Source organism: Anoplolepis gracilipes, chromosome 3, assembly GCF_047496725.1.
Source record: "Anoplolepis gracilipes chromosome 3, ASM4749672v1, whole genome shotgun sequence".
Taxonomy (NCBI): domain Eukaryota; kingdom Metazoa; phylum Arthropoda; class Insecta; order Hymenoptera; family Formicidae; genus Anoplolepis; species Anoplolepis gracilipes.
The window spans coordinates 2,862,232-2,879,633 of record NC_132972.1 but is presented as its reverse complement, the minus strand read 5'-3'; the positions used below and the strand labels follow the sequence as shown (position 1 = coordinate 2,879,633).

Genomic DNA, 17,402 nt, shown 5'->3' with positions numbered 1-17,402 from the left:
TATTATAGATTCGAGAACATAAAAAAAACAGGAACGAAGAGAAATTTGTTTCTTAATTTACAGGCCCAACTTTCCCACTGTAATATTATGAAGCGTCGTTGCATTTCTCAGCATTTGCGTGGCATTCTTCAATATGCTATCGACACTGTCCTTTGCATCGTCCTCTTTTTGAAACTGTATAAGTATTACGAGATACGTTGTGACTGCGCCAGCAATCTAAAGAAAAATTTTTTCAGAATTTTTTATTCATCTCCAAAATTTGCAGAAAAGAAAAATTAAAACTTATTTACCGAGGTCACGAGAGTACGATCCAAAGTGAAAAGTCCGCACGCTGAAAACTCCAAAGGGCGGTGTAGAACTTGAAGCGAAAAGATTTCTAGTTGTTTCATTTCTTTCTTGTCTTGACTCTCAGATAGCAATTGGCTTACTAAAACTGCTGTCTTCTTTCCCTGAAGATACAATTCATAAAATAAAAATATAAAATAATAGTTATTAATGTAAGTCCACAAAAAATTATGTTTTAATTCTTTTACTTTCAAGAAATAGGGAAAAATTTTTTGTAATTTTTAATCTTCGAGTTTTTAAAATTTTATTTTTATCAATAATTGTTGATAAAAGCGACTTGATTCCGATATATTATCCGAGTCATTAAAACTGAATTTCCTTTTGTCAATATTCATTGTTTTACCTTATAGTAAATTATTGATATGTATATTAATTTATTTTATTATTTAAATTAGATCATATACATACCTGCATTGTAGTGGCATAAGTGGGCTGCACTATCATAAGCAGCCTCCAAATGTGGAAGATGCACCACAGTGCTTCCACCACGACAAATAACGGTTCGCGCCTTCCATCGTCACCCTCCATTATCAAAAAGTATGGTGTGATGATTAAATGTATTAAACAGGTAATCGTAATTGCAAGCACAACAACGCCATAAGCGCTATTTATAAGCGATATCGTGTCACACAGTGACGCGTGTACTGTCACCAGTTGGGAAATGCTATCCCTAGAATTTCTACCATCTGGAAAAGGATTAGTTAGAATTATTATTAATATTATATACAATTTTCGTTATTTTCTAATTTTCTATATTTAGCATTTAACTCTCACTATTATTTATATTGTAATTTACTACGAATGTAATAAGTAATCGCGCACTTTTATCTGATTCACTTGCAATAGTGGAATCCATAATCTTCGATTTACGAAACATTCGAGTATTTCCCATCATTTCTTGCCGGATATATGTAATGAGTTGTCCTTGATCTTGAAGGTCACCAGCTAAGGAGTTTGTGTGCCACTTTAGAAGCGTTAACTTAAAGATTTGACAAAAATGATTAATAACGATTAAAAAAATGCACCTAATCCAAGATCCTTTCTGAAATGATTCGTAATCTTGCCGCTTTTGATAATATTTTCGATACTTTTGTTGACCCTGGAAAACCGCTGACCCACATTGTACACGATGAGAGCATATTGGACCTCCATCATAGTGATAACTATGTACATAAAATATAAGGGAAGAAAATTTAGCGGGCCCTTGTGATCCAGCTTCTTATTATGCCTCACTTTATGATTCCATGCATAGAGATCGAGACATGAGAGAACAATGGAATAAGAGACGCTGCAAAAGGTCAGCAGGATGGTGCACCGTTGCAACTTCTTTGGCGAGAGGATTCCCAGCTTGTCGTCGCACTTAAAGTAAATAATCCGATGAATTCGAATGCGATAATCTCTGTGACCAAGACAATTAGACGAGACTTACCTCGACCAATATATCGATGACGGTCAGCACTTGTTGCCAGCGCATAATTGAACCGATGATGGAAGCAGCCGTGAGACCCATCACGCCCAACACATCACTTGTGGTAACAATTACCGCGTTCTGCGAGTTGAGCCGGGTACTGTACTCCCATCCATGTCTGAGATCACGCCAGTAACCCCAAACTTCGGCGCTTATCAGGCACATCAATAGGCACAAACTGTGATATGTTATTTCAATCATATTTTATTAATTTTTATTAATTTATATTAAAGTTAATCTAACAATCTCTAAACTCTCCTATATTTTTTTATATTAAAGTGGATCAAAAAGTTTCTCTACTTTATTCCCGGAAAACATACAATACAATATTTATATAAAATATTCAAAATATTTATAATAATTATTTGAATATTTTATAAATATTTGTCAAAATATTTTATAATTATTTTTGTGAAATTAGATTCAATAGATTATAAAGGTTATCATAAATATTCCAGCAAAAATTTGGAAAATATTTATGAAATATTGTTACAAATATTTTTTAATATCCATTCTTCTATTATTATAGTTTCTACTTTTTATCGAAATTAAATAATTTTTCCAAGGCGCAATCTTCAAACTCGCGTCAAAATGAGACAATCTACAAGATTATATAGAGAAAAAGTCTTCAGCTTATATTTTAATAAAATAAGTACAATTTGTGCCTAAGGCTACATAAATAAAAGTCGTAATAAAACAGAGAACTTTACTTTTCGATTCACCCTGGTATCTGCTCAATAAGCAAAAAATTAAAATTAATATTATTACAATTATTAGTAATACGTAATTGTTGTTAAGTTGTAAGTTTTAACATTGCAATTGACGTCATTAAACTTTGAATAATGAAATTAATGAAAATATGAAATAATTACAATAAAATAATAAAATTAAAATTTTGTAAACATTGATTCTAAAAAAATACAAATTATAAAATAATAAATATGTGTAAAATATGTATTTTTTTATAAAACATTATGTAAGGACATTATGAAAATTTACATAAAATTATTAATATTTAAAATGTTGATTTAATGTTTTTTCCTTACTGGACAATGTAATTGCCAATTACTTCTATTTTAAACTTCTAACAATAAGTGAAAAATTATTTATTTATTGTTTATTTGAGATAAAAAATAAAAGGTTATTATTTTTCTATATATAAACGATATATATATATACAAGGTACTCGAGAATAAATGGTTGGCTTTCGATCGATTTTTATAAATAACTCGAACTGAATATTGATATGAATCTTTTTTAATAATTATCAGCAACTTAGACAATCTTATTACCTATTCAGTAAATTTCGATATGCGCTCTATTATAAAAATTTATAAAAAATAGTTGAAACAGATACTTATATACAATATCGTTTACATAAGAAAATATTGAGTATGCCTACACCTATTAAAGCGTTAAATTAATTTAATGATCTTTATCAATGTGAAAAATTCGAATCGATTTGATCATTTAATGTCACCTGTAAACGGTATCGATGATGCTCAATCGCCCTTGATACCTGCCAGACACTTGTCGAACAAATCTTGTTGGAAATACACCGGATAGTTTGCTGATGTGATAGATCGGGAACACCGCTTGGTATAGATCACTATTTATCGACTTATTATTACTCGTCATGTCGAGATTTGCCATGTCGTATTCGTCGACGATTGACGGTTTGTCTACGTACATTTATTCCAGGTTATTGATTTTAATCTCATACTCATGATTATAGCATGTGTCATGTCAAACGAATAATACAACAGATTTCTTTACGTGATATGTATGTTAAAATTTCTAGAATCATGTTTTATAATTCCTATAAACTCTTTTAATCGTGTAGCATTTATCAGATTTTAATACTGATTTTGTTTTTTATAAATATAATTGATTAAATATGCACATGTTCAAAAACATTTAGATATATTTAGATGACAAATGGAATATTTGGCACAACTTCACTAATTTCAATTAAGGTATTAATCTTGATAAAATATTTAAAAGTCATTGAAATTAGTGAAGTATTTTGTAAAGATGATAATTTTTTTTGAGAAAATACTTTGGGTATAATTTTTAAATCATAAGGTTTTTTTATATTTCTTTTTCTTCACATATATTCTTTTTTCATAATAAAATACTTTTATTAAGTATGTTCTAGTGTTTTTTTATTATAAAGGAAAAAAAGGGCAGAAATCAAAATATAAAATGTATGTATATAAATATAATAATTATAAATAGTCCAACATTAAGTCAATTTTTAATTTTATCCAAAAATAATGTAAAATAAAGACATGTATTATTTTACTGTTTGTCTTATTCGCCATTTGTTGCTTATCAAAATCATTCCGTTGCATATGCATTTCTCTAAACATGAAAGCAGTTTCGTCGATATCTGCAGACGCTCTGGCAAAATAATTTGCAAACTGCATTGAATGAATTCCTATTAAATTTGACAATAAATGTACAAATTTTTGCAATATTTTTAGTATTAAAATAAAAAGTAAAGTGTGTGTATGGTGTACGAAAACAAAGAAAAGTAAATCCAAATGCAATTTTCACTTTTTTATGTTCCACGGGACGAAGAAATAAAGTCACGAGATCGTAAAATACCGTTCTTTTGCGGAGAATACACCTTATGAATACCACTAACAATAATATTATCAGTTGCTGAAGATCTAGTATTACGCAATTTATCGACAATTTATGAGAAATCAAGGCGCGAATCACGGAACGAAATGCAACTGCGTTCGTAGTTCTATCCGTTTTATACACCCGCTTTTGCTTATTCCATTTGTCTCGTCAAATCGACGAGGAATTATTGTTGACGATCGAGTGTTCGTGAGAGATGCTTATCCTTCGGAAAAACATATATTTGTCTATCTCTTCAGTGCATACGCTCAAACCCGCGAGAAGATTTTATCAAAATATACATTGGATTCTATAAAGAAAATTTTGCGCTCTTGAGATTTACTTGAATAGATCGGTGATTTCTCTCATTTTATTTTTCTTATTGAAAACAAGAGAAAGATTTGTTCTTCTCGAATGACAAAAGTCTCTTGACTGTTTTTCACGCTTGATTAAATCAATGAAATATAGGTAGCACGATTCTCGCAGTCATATGTCATTTTCTATCATGCAACGTATTATTACGCAAATATTTATTTAAAAAAATTATTCAGACAAAAGTTGTTTGACTCGAAGAAGAAAATAAGACAAAACATATTAGTTCGACCTTAGATTACGTGTCAAAGTCATTGTATGAAAGTTAATCTTGTTTCTTTTTAAATGGAACTACCTTAATTTTTTATATAAATCGATTTCTCGCAATTTCTACGTAGGTTCTAAAAGGCTATAAAGGTGTGATGGCCGAAAATTGAATAGTTTACGAGATATTTTCTACTTTAATTTGACGTAAATTTACATAAACTAAAAAATATCTCGTAAAATATTTATAATTTTTAATTTCAATTGTAGTTTCAATTCATAATTTCAATTTCTTTGATTATCTTGCCTCAATTGTATTTCAAAAAAGATATGTAACTACTCATTGCAAATTTATATATATTTTTTAAATAATTATGTATTTTCCTTACACCAATTGATTTCTTTTATTATTCTGTGCATAAAAGTATTGAGGCAAGATAATGGAAAAATTTGTATTTTAAAAGTTATTTCATTGTTTAAATAAAATTATATCAAGCTAAAGTATAAATCTTAAAAACTATTCATTTATTTGCTATTATACTCATTTAAACAGAATATTACAAGGAATCGATTTATATAAAAAAAATTAGATCGATTCTATTTAAAAAAACGAGATTGATTTCTATACGACTTGGCTCAAAATTAAATTATTGGCACCATCATCCCCGTCAAAGTCGCAAAATATACGAAATATTTTTTGATAGAGGCCTTGATTTTTGAGAAATATCAATGCATCATTTAAAATGAAATAATGCGGTTGCATTTGAAACATTTAACATACTTTTACACATACCTATGCTATATACACTTATGTACATATATGTATATATACTTATACATCTATGCACCTATGCACTTAACATACCATTAGTGCAAATGTATATATACCTGACAATCATAATAGTGCTGCTTGATCGATATGACGAGTAATGTCAGACTTTCGTATCAACCACGTGTCATGATCTACATTTGTAATTACAATCGATTTCTTTGCATCTATATATGTCGTAGGCAAATGGTTATTTTAAGAAAATAGTTTTTGACTAGTCAAATGGCTTTCATTCGTTTATTTGTGCTCAATTTCCTAGGCAAACAGCATTTGTCTGTTTGAACACTATTTAGGAAAATAGAAATAAAGATTATTTATAGCATAGTAAAACAAAAATAGTGGAAAGATTAGAGTATTTCTGTTTAATAGATTTAATAAGATAATTAACTGAAATATACTGAAAACTAATCCAGAATTTGCAAGTTTATAGAAACATGCTATAGATATTATTATTAATGTGACTTTGGGGACAAAATGATATATATAAGTCTAATCAATCCAGTCGCTAGTAAAGTATTTATTGTTGTGTAATGTTCTTAAACATAGATATTTATAAGAAATGTCAAAATTCTGTATTTTTCAAGGGCATTATTCTTTGTAATCAATTAATTGATAAAACAAAAAATCTTAACTTAAAAAAGCATAAAGAGACAATTTTTGTAATAAAACATATTTATCATGAACTATCACTCGCTTTTTAAATTTATTATTAATTTGTATTGTGAGGTTTTTATTTTTTATATAATATATATTACGTATTTTAAAACAAGCCCATGTATTGTTTGCATAGGAGTAAAAAGTATCAAAGTATATTTTTAAACATACTAAATTTTTATTTTTAAATAGCCACTATTTTTGCTTTACAAAATAATCTTTTCTGTTTTCCTAAATAGTGTAAGTTATTTGGCGAATCAGATAGCATTTGCCTAGTCAAAAGTTATTTTGAAATAACCATTTGCCTACGACATATACATTGATGTACATAATCTGCGTTGCTATATTTTTAATTCTATTTTTTTTGCATATTTTTCTTTAATCAGAAGATGTAAAATTTATCTCCTGGTTCTTTTCTATGGCACATATGTGTGATAATATAACACATTAATAATTTTCATAATTGCTATTTATAAAAATAATACATATTTGTAGTTTTTTTGTAAGAGAAATGTCCTTCATATAAATGTAGCAAAAAGTATTATTCTTTTTCTCACCATTTCAAAAAAATAAATAAATAAACGATGATTATATAATATTATAAGATTATACTTGACAGTACACACTTATTAAAGTTTGTTTGATATTATTTTTATAAATAACGATTTTGAAAAATATGAAATAATTTTGTTCCAGCGTTACACGTACCCTATTGAATTGGAGAACTGAACGCGTAAAACTGAAAGAAGCTACGTCGTCGTCGTTATCGTTGCAAGAGAACTACTTGTGAAACGAAAACCTTTGTGTAAATATTATAACTTCCATCACTCTTGTATTTTTCGCAATCAATCAAGCACCGTGACAAATGTCCGTAATTATAGGAGAATGTGACATACGAAAGGCTATTATTTTTTTTTAATGTGAAATAAAATCTGATATGAATTGTGAGTTTTTTTTAGAAAGTATCGATAAAAGTTTTAAATTAGCTACTCTCTCATTACCGAAAATATAATGAAGTTAGTTTTTTTGTTACAAACAAAATGCCATTACCGTCACAACTGACGTGTTATTTTTTAACCCTACACCTCTCTTATACATATATAATATATACATATATGTTTTTTAATTATATAATTATTTGCGTGATTAATTCTTTCAAAAAAAAAATTATACGAAAGAATAAATCGTGTTTGTAAGTTTATAATTTGCATATATAAATACAATCCAACGTTTAGATTGCGATAGAGAAATATACATTAAACACTTTCGAGATTAAATTGATCATGGAAAATTGTTCTGTTTGTTACAGATAGAGAGAAAGAATGAATAATAAATGACAATAATATATTATGTTATATATAGAATTTAATGTTTTGAACGAAATTAGGTCATTATTATCCTTTGTGAAAGTTTTATTTAACATTTTATATATCTTTATTAATGTTATTTATTTTTTTAATATTATCTATATCGTTCATTATTATATTTTTATCTCTAATCTAAATTTATCTAATTATAAGCAATAGTATATATTATAAATGCAATTATGTGCAGTTATATAATATATGCATGCATTAATTTTATTTTTTTAGTTAATTACAACATATAAATATAAAGAAAAGGTCACAGCTCGCCGATTTGATCGCTATACTTGTTAGATATGTTGTAGAGGGAATATCCTGAATAATTCTCCGCATAAATTAAGTGGAGAACGTTTTTTAATGATATGACCTTCTCAACACGTTCTTTATGGATGGAATCAATATTAATCCTTACACTGTTGTCAATTGATCAAATTTTTGTCTTAAGGTATGTTTTATTATGTTTCTACTTACTTGTGTCTTACTTAATTAGAAGATAATAGTGAAATGTTAGGTGAAGAAGGCACTACAGTCGAAATAGACGAAGCAAAAATAGGAAAATTTGAAAAAGATTGACTTATAATAAGACAATCGATTTTGAACGTAAAACCAAAAAATTGTTCGGTGAGTGTGTATTAGATCGTTCAGCGAATACATTATTAAATGTAATAAAAAAATGGATTAAACCTGCGATAATACAACGATAATATCTGACTGGTGGAAAGCGTATAAATACTTAGAAGGGATATAAACATTTAACTGTTAATTATTCGTACAATTTCATTGATCTTGACAGTAAAGCTTACATTCAGAATATTGAAAAAGCATGGAGAGATACACGTGCTAACATTCCACGTTATGGCACTCGTAAAAAACATTATGCTGGTTACATTGTGGAATTTCTCTTTAAACAAAAATTTGCATTTAAAGAACGAATGAAAGTATTTTTTAACATAATGGCTAAATATTATCCGCCTTTGTTGTGATAATTAGGTAAATAAAATAGTTACATAATTTATTATTTTTATTTATTTCTTTTTATTTATTGTTCATATTTAATGTAATAAATTTAAACGCATTGGCGAAAGAGGGGCTCCGCTCATTTTCTACACTTTTCCCCCCTCCCTCCCAAAAAAAATTAACGTTATTTCGAGAAATAAAACATTATTTGAAATATAATTATAATTTTTTACAAACAATATTATATACATATATTTTCACAGAAATCTATATATTGAAAAATATTTTACCTTTTTTTAAAATTGAGATCACTGTCGATCTTAATTCATATATGAAATTTTTCTATCTGTGTTAGTATAATTTATTGCTATTACTTTTATTTTAAAATTATATGTAAATTATAATCATTCTTCTTTTATTTATAGGATTTAAATAAAAATTGATTTACTAATTGTAAGTTGATTCTTATATGAGGATTTTTTAAATCTTTGTCAAAAGAATTTCTATTATTTAATAAATAACAAGTTTATCTCTTCACTAAATTTCGTAAAGGCATTATAGTGATACGTTAACACATTCTTATTTTTTAAATATTTTATTATTGTATTAGTCAAGGATATTTATATTTTACAGAGATGCTCTGGTTATTTGGTTTTTATACAATAAAATAATTAATTTTTAAATCAAATTTTTAATACTACATCTGTGATTTACTACAAATATGTGTATATGTAATCATAGAATCTAAATGTTAATAATATTATTCGCCCCAATATTTTTCTCGCTTACATCTCTTTAGGAGAGTAAGGAAAAATTTATAAAATTCTCAAAAATGAAAACTTAAATCTTGATTAAATACATCAAGTAAAATATGTGCCCTGTGCATTTATCAATTTCGCAGAAAGATTATTTTCTGCGAAATCGACGCACTAACATCCGCGTTTGGTTTTTAATCGCTCAGTTTTCTAATTTGCTTGTAAACATTAAAAAGCTTTATTTTCTTAGTAATTTATTAACATTATTTAATTCATCTTCTATATATATATGTATACAGTTACGTGTATTTATCACAGACGTTGCAAATATATATTACATTTTATTAGATATCTAATTTGTTCTCCCTGTTGCTTTAATCCATTTTGCTGTTATGTTCTTTACCTATAGAAATCTGAATGTCTTTTTTTAAATCTAATTTAAAAATATTTACTCTCTTTTTCTTTCTTTTATTGTTTTAATAATAATTTAGCTTTTTTAATAGCTTATCTGAAAAAATGCTTCTTGTTCTTAACACTTGGATAACCAGTTGCTACACAAATTCTGTATTCTTAAAACTAAACAAAAAATAATAGCAATGATATCATACAATAAAATAATAATATAATAATATAAAATAAAAATAAAAAATTAACAGACTTCTGTATACATGCACATATATAAATATATATATATATATATTGGATATATATATATATATATATATATATATATATATCCAATAGCATCCTTTGTTCTTTATGTATAAATGTATCCTTTATGTACAATTTTGCTTATGTATAAGGTTTCTAAGTTATAGTCTAGTCTTTATCGCTTTCTCCTGCTCTCTCCAAAAATTAGACTATATCTTAGGAATTTTGCAATGCGCATGTAAAAAATTTTAGTATGTATATTTCCAGTCCATATTAAAACTATCGGTCTTGATCTAGAATATAATATATAGAAATCTATGTATACATATAAATCAGCAACATCGAAGGATAGCTATTAATAATCTAGCAGAATACGTAGATTAAGTTAATATACACTCTGTCGTATTTTAATTTGACAATTATTACTCGTAAAATATATGTTACTTTCATGTACAAATAAGTATTGATTTGTAGTTATAGACAAGTATTGATTGATATTTTGGATTGATATTCCCATTAATGCAGTAATTATTTTCTGCCCAATTGCTTCACATGGCTGTCCCGACTTAACCTGTAATTATTGTATTGATTTTATCACTGATGAAATATAATGGCGATTAAATAATCCTAATAACAAACTTATCAAATTTAGACGAAAAAAAGGAAGAAAATAAAAAAGAGAAAAAAAAGAAATATATTTCTGCTTTAATGGCAGATGTTTGCATGTACTAAAATTAAATATTATCAAAACAATATATTAATTGTTAATTAATATGTAATTACTATTCTAATAATATTTATATAATTGTATTAAAAAATTAGTTTATATCAAGCGTGTTATGTATTTCATGTGTGCTCTATTGAATTCCTAATTTTTATCTTTCTGGTATCTTACCTGAAATTTGCATCTTTGTGCATTGATAAGGTTTAATCTTTGTCTCTAAATGAGTGTGCGACATGTATTAAATTTTAAGAAGCTTTATTATTATTAATTCGAAAACATGAAAAACCAAGAACAAAGAGAAGCTTGTTTCTTAATTTAGACCCAACTTTCCCACTGTGAAATTATGAAGCGTCGTCGCATTTTTCAGCATTTGCGTGGCATTTTTCAATATGCTGTCGACACTGTCCTTTGCATCGTTCTCTTTTTGAAATTGTATAAGTATTACGAGATACGTTGTGACTGCGCCAGCAATCTAAAGAAATATTTTTTTGAGAATTTTTTTTATTCATCTCCAAAATTGGCAGAAAAGGAAAGTTAAAACTTATTTACCGAGGTCATGAGAGTACGATCCAGAATGAAAAATCCGCACGCTGAAAACTCCATAGGGCGGTGTAAAAGCTGAAGCGAAAAGATTTCTAGTTGTTTAATTTCTTTTCTATCGTGACTCGCGGACAGCAATTGGCATACTAAACCTGCTGTCTTCTTTCCCTAAAGATAAATTTCAAGATGAAAATATAAAATAATAGTTATCAATATAAGTTTGCAAAAAAAATTATGTTTTAATTCTTTTACTTTCAAAAAATAGGGTATAAATTATTGTGATTTTTAATCTTTCTAAGTTTCTAAAATTTTATTTTATTTTTATCAACAATTGTTGATAAAAGCAATTTGGTTTCTCTAAATCTTGGTCCCAATATGTTACCAGAGTCATTAACCCTCAATTCAATACCCGGGTATCTGAGTATTTATTTCGTGCTTTTTCATTTAAATTTAATGTTTTCTAATCAAAAGCGCGCCAAATAGCTCCGGACCATTATTTGAACAATTTAACGTAAAGTTATTCTTTTGTTAAAAAATATGTCAGGGAAAAATTTTGAATTTTTGGTTATCAAACTTGACTATACGGTTGTTCAATACAAGACGAAGGATTGCCAAAGACAAGTTAGCAAAGAACTGTCGGACTTAAATCTATAGTGTACCGTTTCTTTTGTTAAATATAGTTTATTATGGTATACAATAAAAACTTTATTTAAATCAAATCGCTAGACTATCCTACAGCTAAAGAGAATACCTTACACTATTATATAAATAATTTACTAGAATGTTAACGATAGAATTTCTAAACATACCATTGAAATCAACATCTGAAATTTTATCATCCAATGCTAATTGACTAGTGTTTGGTATCCAGTCGTTATCTTATTGGAATAAACACTGTTATCCAATGAGATAATATGTCCAGTAGTCTCCATAGTTTGTAAATATTTTCTTTATTTTTAAAGCTCAAACTAAAAAAAAATGTATCTTTCTATTCCGAAATACTATTTAGCAATTTTTTGTACACATTTTGTTACGATATATACTATACTCACCTCTTGTATGCCTTTATCGGTATCGTTATTTTTTTATTTATATCTGTTATAACAAAGTAAGCACTTTCTTTAAATTATAAAGCATAAATAAAGAACAAGAAAGATATAGTATATAAAGCAACTTCTCGAGCAAAACAATGTTTTAAGATTGAATTCCGCAAATTAAAACACGTTATGGCCGAGAAAAAAAGAGAGAGGGGGGGAGGACCTAACGACTGTGCAGATTATTGAATAAAGCAAGGAACTAGTCCTGAGAGAAACGGAGGAATCTTTTTGGAAACCTTTTTCTACATGTAACGTATAAAATATTATAGTAGGTACCGAAATATTAACATTAAGTGCACTTTTGGGTATTGAATTGAGGGTTAAAGCTGAATCACTTTTTGTCTACATTGATCGTTTTATTTTATAGTAAATTATTAGTATATGTATATTAATTTATTTAAATTTTTAAATTAGATCATATACGTGCCTGCATTGTAGTAGCATATGCGAACTGTACTATCATAAACAGCCTCCAAATGTAGAAGAGGCACCACAGTAAACCCGCCACAAGAAATAACGGTTCGTCAGTCTCCATCATCAAAAAGTACGGTGTGAAGATTAAATGTATTAAACAGGTAATTGAAGTTACGAATACAATTACGCCATAAACCTTATTTACAAGGGCTATCGTGTCACATAGTGACCCGTGTACTGTCACCAATTGGGAAATGCTATCCGCAAAATTTGTATCATCTGGAAAAAGATTAGTTAGAGTTAATATTGAAATTATATACAATTTTTCTTATTTTCTAATATATTTAGCATTTAGCTCTGACTATTATTAATATTGTAATTTATTACGAATGTGATTAGTAATCGCGCACTTTTATCAGATTCATTTGCAATGGTGGGATCCATAATCTTCGATTTACGAAACATTTGAGTATTTCCCACCATTTCTTGCCGAATATGTGTAATGAGTTGTCTTTGATCTTGAAGGTCACCAGCTAAGGAGTTTGTGTTATTTTAGAAGCGTTAACCTAGAGATTTGATAAAATGATTAATAACAATTAAATAAATGCACCTAATCCAAGATCCTTTCTGAAATGATTCGTGATCTTGTCACTTTTGAAAATATTTTCGATGCTTTTGTTTATTCTGGAGAACCGCTGACCTACATTGTACAAAATGGTACCACACTGGATCTCCATCATAATGATAATTATGTACATAAGGTAAAAGGGAAGATAATTAAGCGAACTATTGTCACCCAGCTTCTTAATTCGCTTCACTTTATAGTTCCACACATAGACATCGAGACATGAGAGAATGATGAAATAGGAGAAATTCCACAATGTCAGTAGGATGGTGAACCGTTGCAGCTTCTTCGGCGAGAGAATTCTCAGCTTCTCGTCGCACTTGAGGCAAATAAAGCGATGAGATTGAATGATAATCTCTGTGATAAAGGTAATTAGACGAAACTTACATAGACCAATATATCGATAACAGTCAGCATTTGTTGCCAACGTACAATTGAAACTATAACGGAAGTAGCCGTGAGACTTATCACGCCCAACAATACAGTTGAGGTAGACATTACCATGCTCTTTGAAATGAGCCGAGTGCTGTACTCCCTTCCATGTCTGAGCTCGCGCCAGAAACCCCAAATCTGAGCGCTTATCAGGCACACCAATAGGCACAAACTGCGATATGTTACTCAATCATATCTTATTAATTTATACATAATAAAGTTAATCTAACAATCTTTAAACAATAAGCAAAAAATCAAAATTAATATTATTACAATATTTAGTAATATGTAATGTTGTTAAGTTGTAAGTTTTAACATTGCAATCGACGTCATTAAACTTTGAATAATGAAATTAATGAAAATATGAAATAATTAAAATAAAATAATAAAATTTTAAAAACATTGATACAATACTAAAAAGATATAATATTATAAAATAGTATATTTAAAATATGTATATTTTTTTTATAAAACATTATGTCAAGACATTACGAAAATTTGCATAAAATTATTAATTTTTCAAAATATTGATTTAATGTTTTTTTGCTTACTGCTGGGCAATATACTTGTAAATTACTTGTATTTTAAACATCTAACAATAAGTGAAAAATTATTTGTTTATTGTCTATTTGAGATAAAAAATAAAAGGTCAATATTTTCCTATACATAAACGATATATACAAGGTACTCGAGAATAAATGGTAGGCTTTCGATCGATTTTTATAAATAACTCAAAATAAATAGTGATATAAATTTTTTAAAATAAATATTAGCAATTTAGATAGTTTTATTAACTATTCAGTAAATTTTGATATGTGCTCTATTATAAAAAATTTTTTAAAATCGAATGAAACAGATATCTATATCATTTATATAAGAAAACATTGAGCATCTATATTATCCTATTTTAAAGCGTTAAACTAATTTAATGATCTTTATTAACACGTGAAAAATGCGAATCGATTTAATCATTTAATGTTACCTGTAAACACTATCGATGATGCTCAATCGGCCTTGATATCTGCCAGATACTTGTCGGACAAATCTTATTGGAAATACACCGGACAGTTTACTGATGTGATAAATCGGGAACAGAGCTTGGTATAGATCACTGTTTATCGAATTGTTATTACTCGTCGTGTCGAGATTTGCCACGTCGTATTCGTCCACGATTGAGGGTTTGTCTACGTACATTTATTCCAGGTTATTGATTTAAATCGCACATACTCACGATTATAGCACGTGTCATGTCAAACATATGTAATACAGCCGATTTTTTTACGTGATATAATTGTAAAAATTTTTAGAATCATATTTTATAATTCCTACAAACTCTTATAATCGTGTAGGATTTATCAGATTTTAATATTGATTTTGTTTTGTTTTTTATAAATATAATTGATTAAATATGCACAACATTCAAAAACATTTAGATATATTTAGATAACAAATGGAATATTTGATACAACTTCACTAAATTTAATTAAGGCACTAATCTTGATCAAATACTTAAAAGTCATTGAAACAGTAATGTATTTTGTAAAAATGATAATTTTTTTGAGAAAATACTTTGGGTATAATTTTTAAATCATAAAGTCTTTTTTATATTTCTTTTTCTTCACATATATTCTTTTTTCATAATAAAATACTTATTTTAAGTGTGTTTAAGTGTTTTTAATTATAAAGAAAAAAGGTAGAAATTAAAATATAAAATGTATGTATATAAATATAATAATTAGGAATTTTTCAAATTTTATAATTATTATATTTATATATATACATTTTATATTTTATGAAATGATGTATATTATGTAAATATTATGTAAAATAAAGACGTGTATTATCTTACTATTCGTCTCATTCGCCATTTGGTGCTCATCAAAATTATTCCGCTGCACATGCATTTCTCTAGACATGAAAGCAGTTTTGTCGATGATATTTGCAAACGCCCTTGTAAAATATTTTGCAAACTGCATTGAATGGACTTCTATCAAATGTGACAATTAATTTACAAATCTTCGCACTATTTGAGTTTTAAAATATAAAGTAATGTGTACGGTGTACAAAAAATAGAAAAATAAATCCAAATACAAATTCACTTTTTTATGTTCCACGGGACGAAGACATAAAGTCACGAGATCGTAAAATACCGTTCTTTTGCGGAGACTAGAATACACTTTGTAAAAACCACCACAGCAATAGTATTATTAGTTGCTAAAGATCTACTGTTACGAAATTTATCGACAATTCATGAGACATCATGGCGCAAATTACGGAACGAAATGCGACTGCGTTCGTAGCTCTATCCGCTTTACACATCGTTTTCTGCTTTTTCCATTTGCCTTGTCAGATCGACGAGGAAATATTGTTTACGATCGAATGTTCGCGAGAGATGTTTATCCTTCAAAAAAAAAACATATATTTATCTACTTCATAAGTGCATAATGCTCAAACTCGCGAGATTTTCACAAAAATACACACTGGAGTCTATAAGAAAAATTTTGCGCTCTTGTAATTTACGTGAAGAGATCGGTGATTTTTCTCATATAATTTTTTAAATTAAAAACAAGGGAAAGATTTTTTTTCCCGGACGATAAAAGTATCTCGGCTGTTTTCCACATTGCTGTTGTTTTTCACAAGCTTGATTAAATCAATAGAATATAACACCATTCTTGCAGTCATGTGTCATTTTCTATCATGCAACGTATTATTACGGAAATATTTCTTTAGAAAGAAAAATATGTTCAGACAAAAGTTGTTTGAGTCAAAAAAGAAATTAAAAGAAAATATATTACTTTGACCTTAGATGTACGTATCAAAGTTATTATATGGAAGTTAATCTTGTTTTTTTTTAAATAGAACTACTTTAATTTTTTAATATAAAATTTTTATCGCAATATTCTACGTAAAAGATTATAAAGGTGTGATGGCTGAAAATTGAATAGTTTACGAGATATTTTCTACTTCAATTTAACGTAAATTTACATAAACTAAAAAATATTTCGTAAAATATTTTTAATTTTTAATTTTAATCGTAATTTTAGTTCATATTTTACTTTCTTTGATTATCTTGCCTCAATTGTATTATAGAAAAAAAATATGTAACTACTCTTTGCAAATTTAGATATATATTTTTAAATAATTATGTATTTTCTTTACACCAATTGATTCTTCTATTATTTTGCGCATAAAAGTATTGAGGCGAGATAATAGAAAGATGATATTCTACGATATATTTCATTGCTTAAATAAAATTATATCAAATTAAAGTATAAATCTTAAAACTATTATTGGCTATAATACCCATATAACTTTAAATAGACTATTACGTGGAATTAATTTA

General features: G+C 27.5%; 2 protein-coding genes across 4 annotated transcripts; both read right to left on the bottom strand.

Annotated features, from left to right (window-relative positions):
* LOC140663572 (gustatory receptor for sugar taste 43a-like) lies at positions 1-7,353 on the bottom strand. 3 transcript variants are annotated; one of them, XM_072887820.1, is made up of 8 exons: positions 7,209-7,353; positions 3,294-3,495; positions 1,775-1,991; positions 1,371-1,704; positions 1,168-1,290; positions 754-1,031; positions 291-449; positions 1-216 (listed from the first exon to the last, which is right to left on the bottom strand). In XM_072887820.1, exons 2-8 carry the CDS (start codon positions 3,464-3,466, stop codon positions 58-60), a joined length of 1,443 nt encoding a protein of 480 aa, XP_072743921.1. In that variant the 5' UTR covers positions 3,467-3,495; positions 7,209-7,353; the 3' UTR covers positions 1-57. The 3 variants fall into 3 exon arrangements, with proteins under 3 accessions (XP_072743921.1, XP_072743920.1, XP_072743918.1); XM_072887819.1 differs by lacking the exon at positions 7,209-7,353 and adding an exon at positions 4,424-4,522; XM_072887817.1 differs by lacking the exon at positions 7,209-7,353 and having other exon boundaries at positions 3,294-3,629.
* A 3,345-nt stretch (positions 7,354-10,698) lies between these two features.
* LOC140663840 (gustatory receptor for sugar taste 43a-like) lies at positions 10,699-16,349 on the bottom strand. Its single transcript, XM_072888342.1, has 9 exons — positions 15,909-16,349; positions 15,042-15,243; positions 14,015-14,231; positions 13,613-13,946; positions 13,413-13,535; positions 13,016-13,281; positions 11,501-11,659; positions 11,123-11,423; positions 10,699-10,798 (listed from the first exon to the last, which is right to left on the bottom strand). The coding sequence occupies exons 1-8, from the start codon at positions 16,033-16,035 to the stop codon at positions 11,262-11,264; spliced, it is 1,590 nt and encodes a 529-aa protein (XP_072744443.1). The 5' UTR covers positions 16,036-16,349; the 3' UTR covers positions 10,699-10,798; positions 11,123-11,261.
* Positions 16,350-17,402: the final 1,053 nt, after the last annotated feature.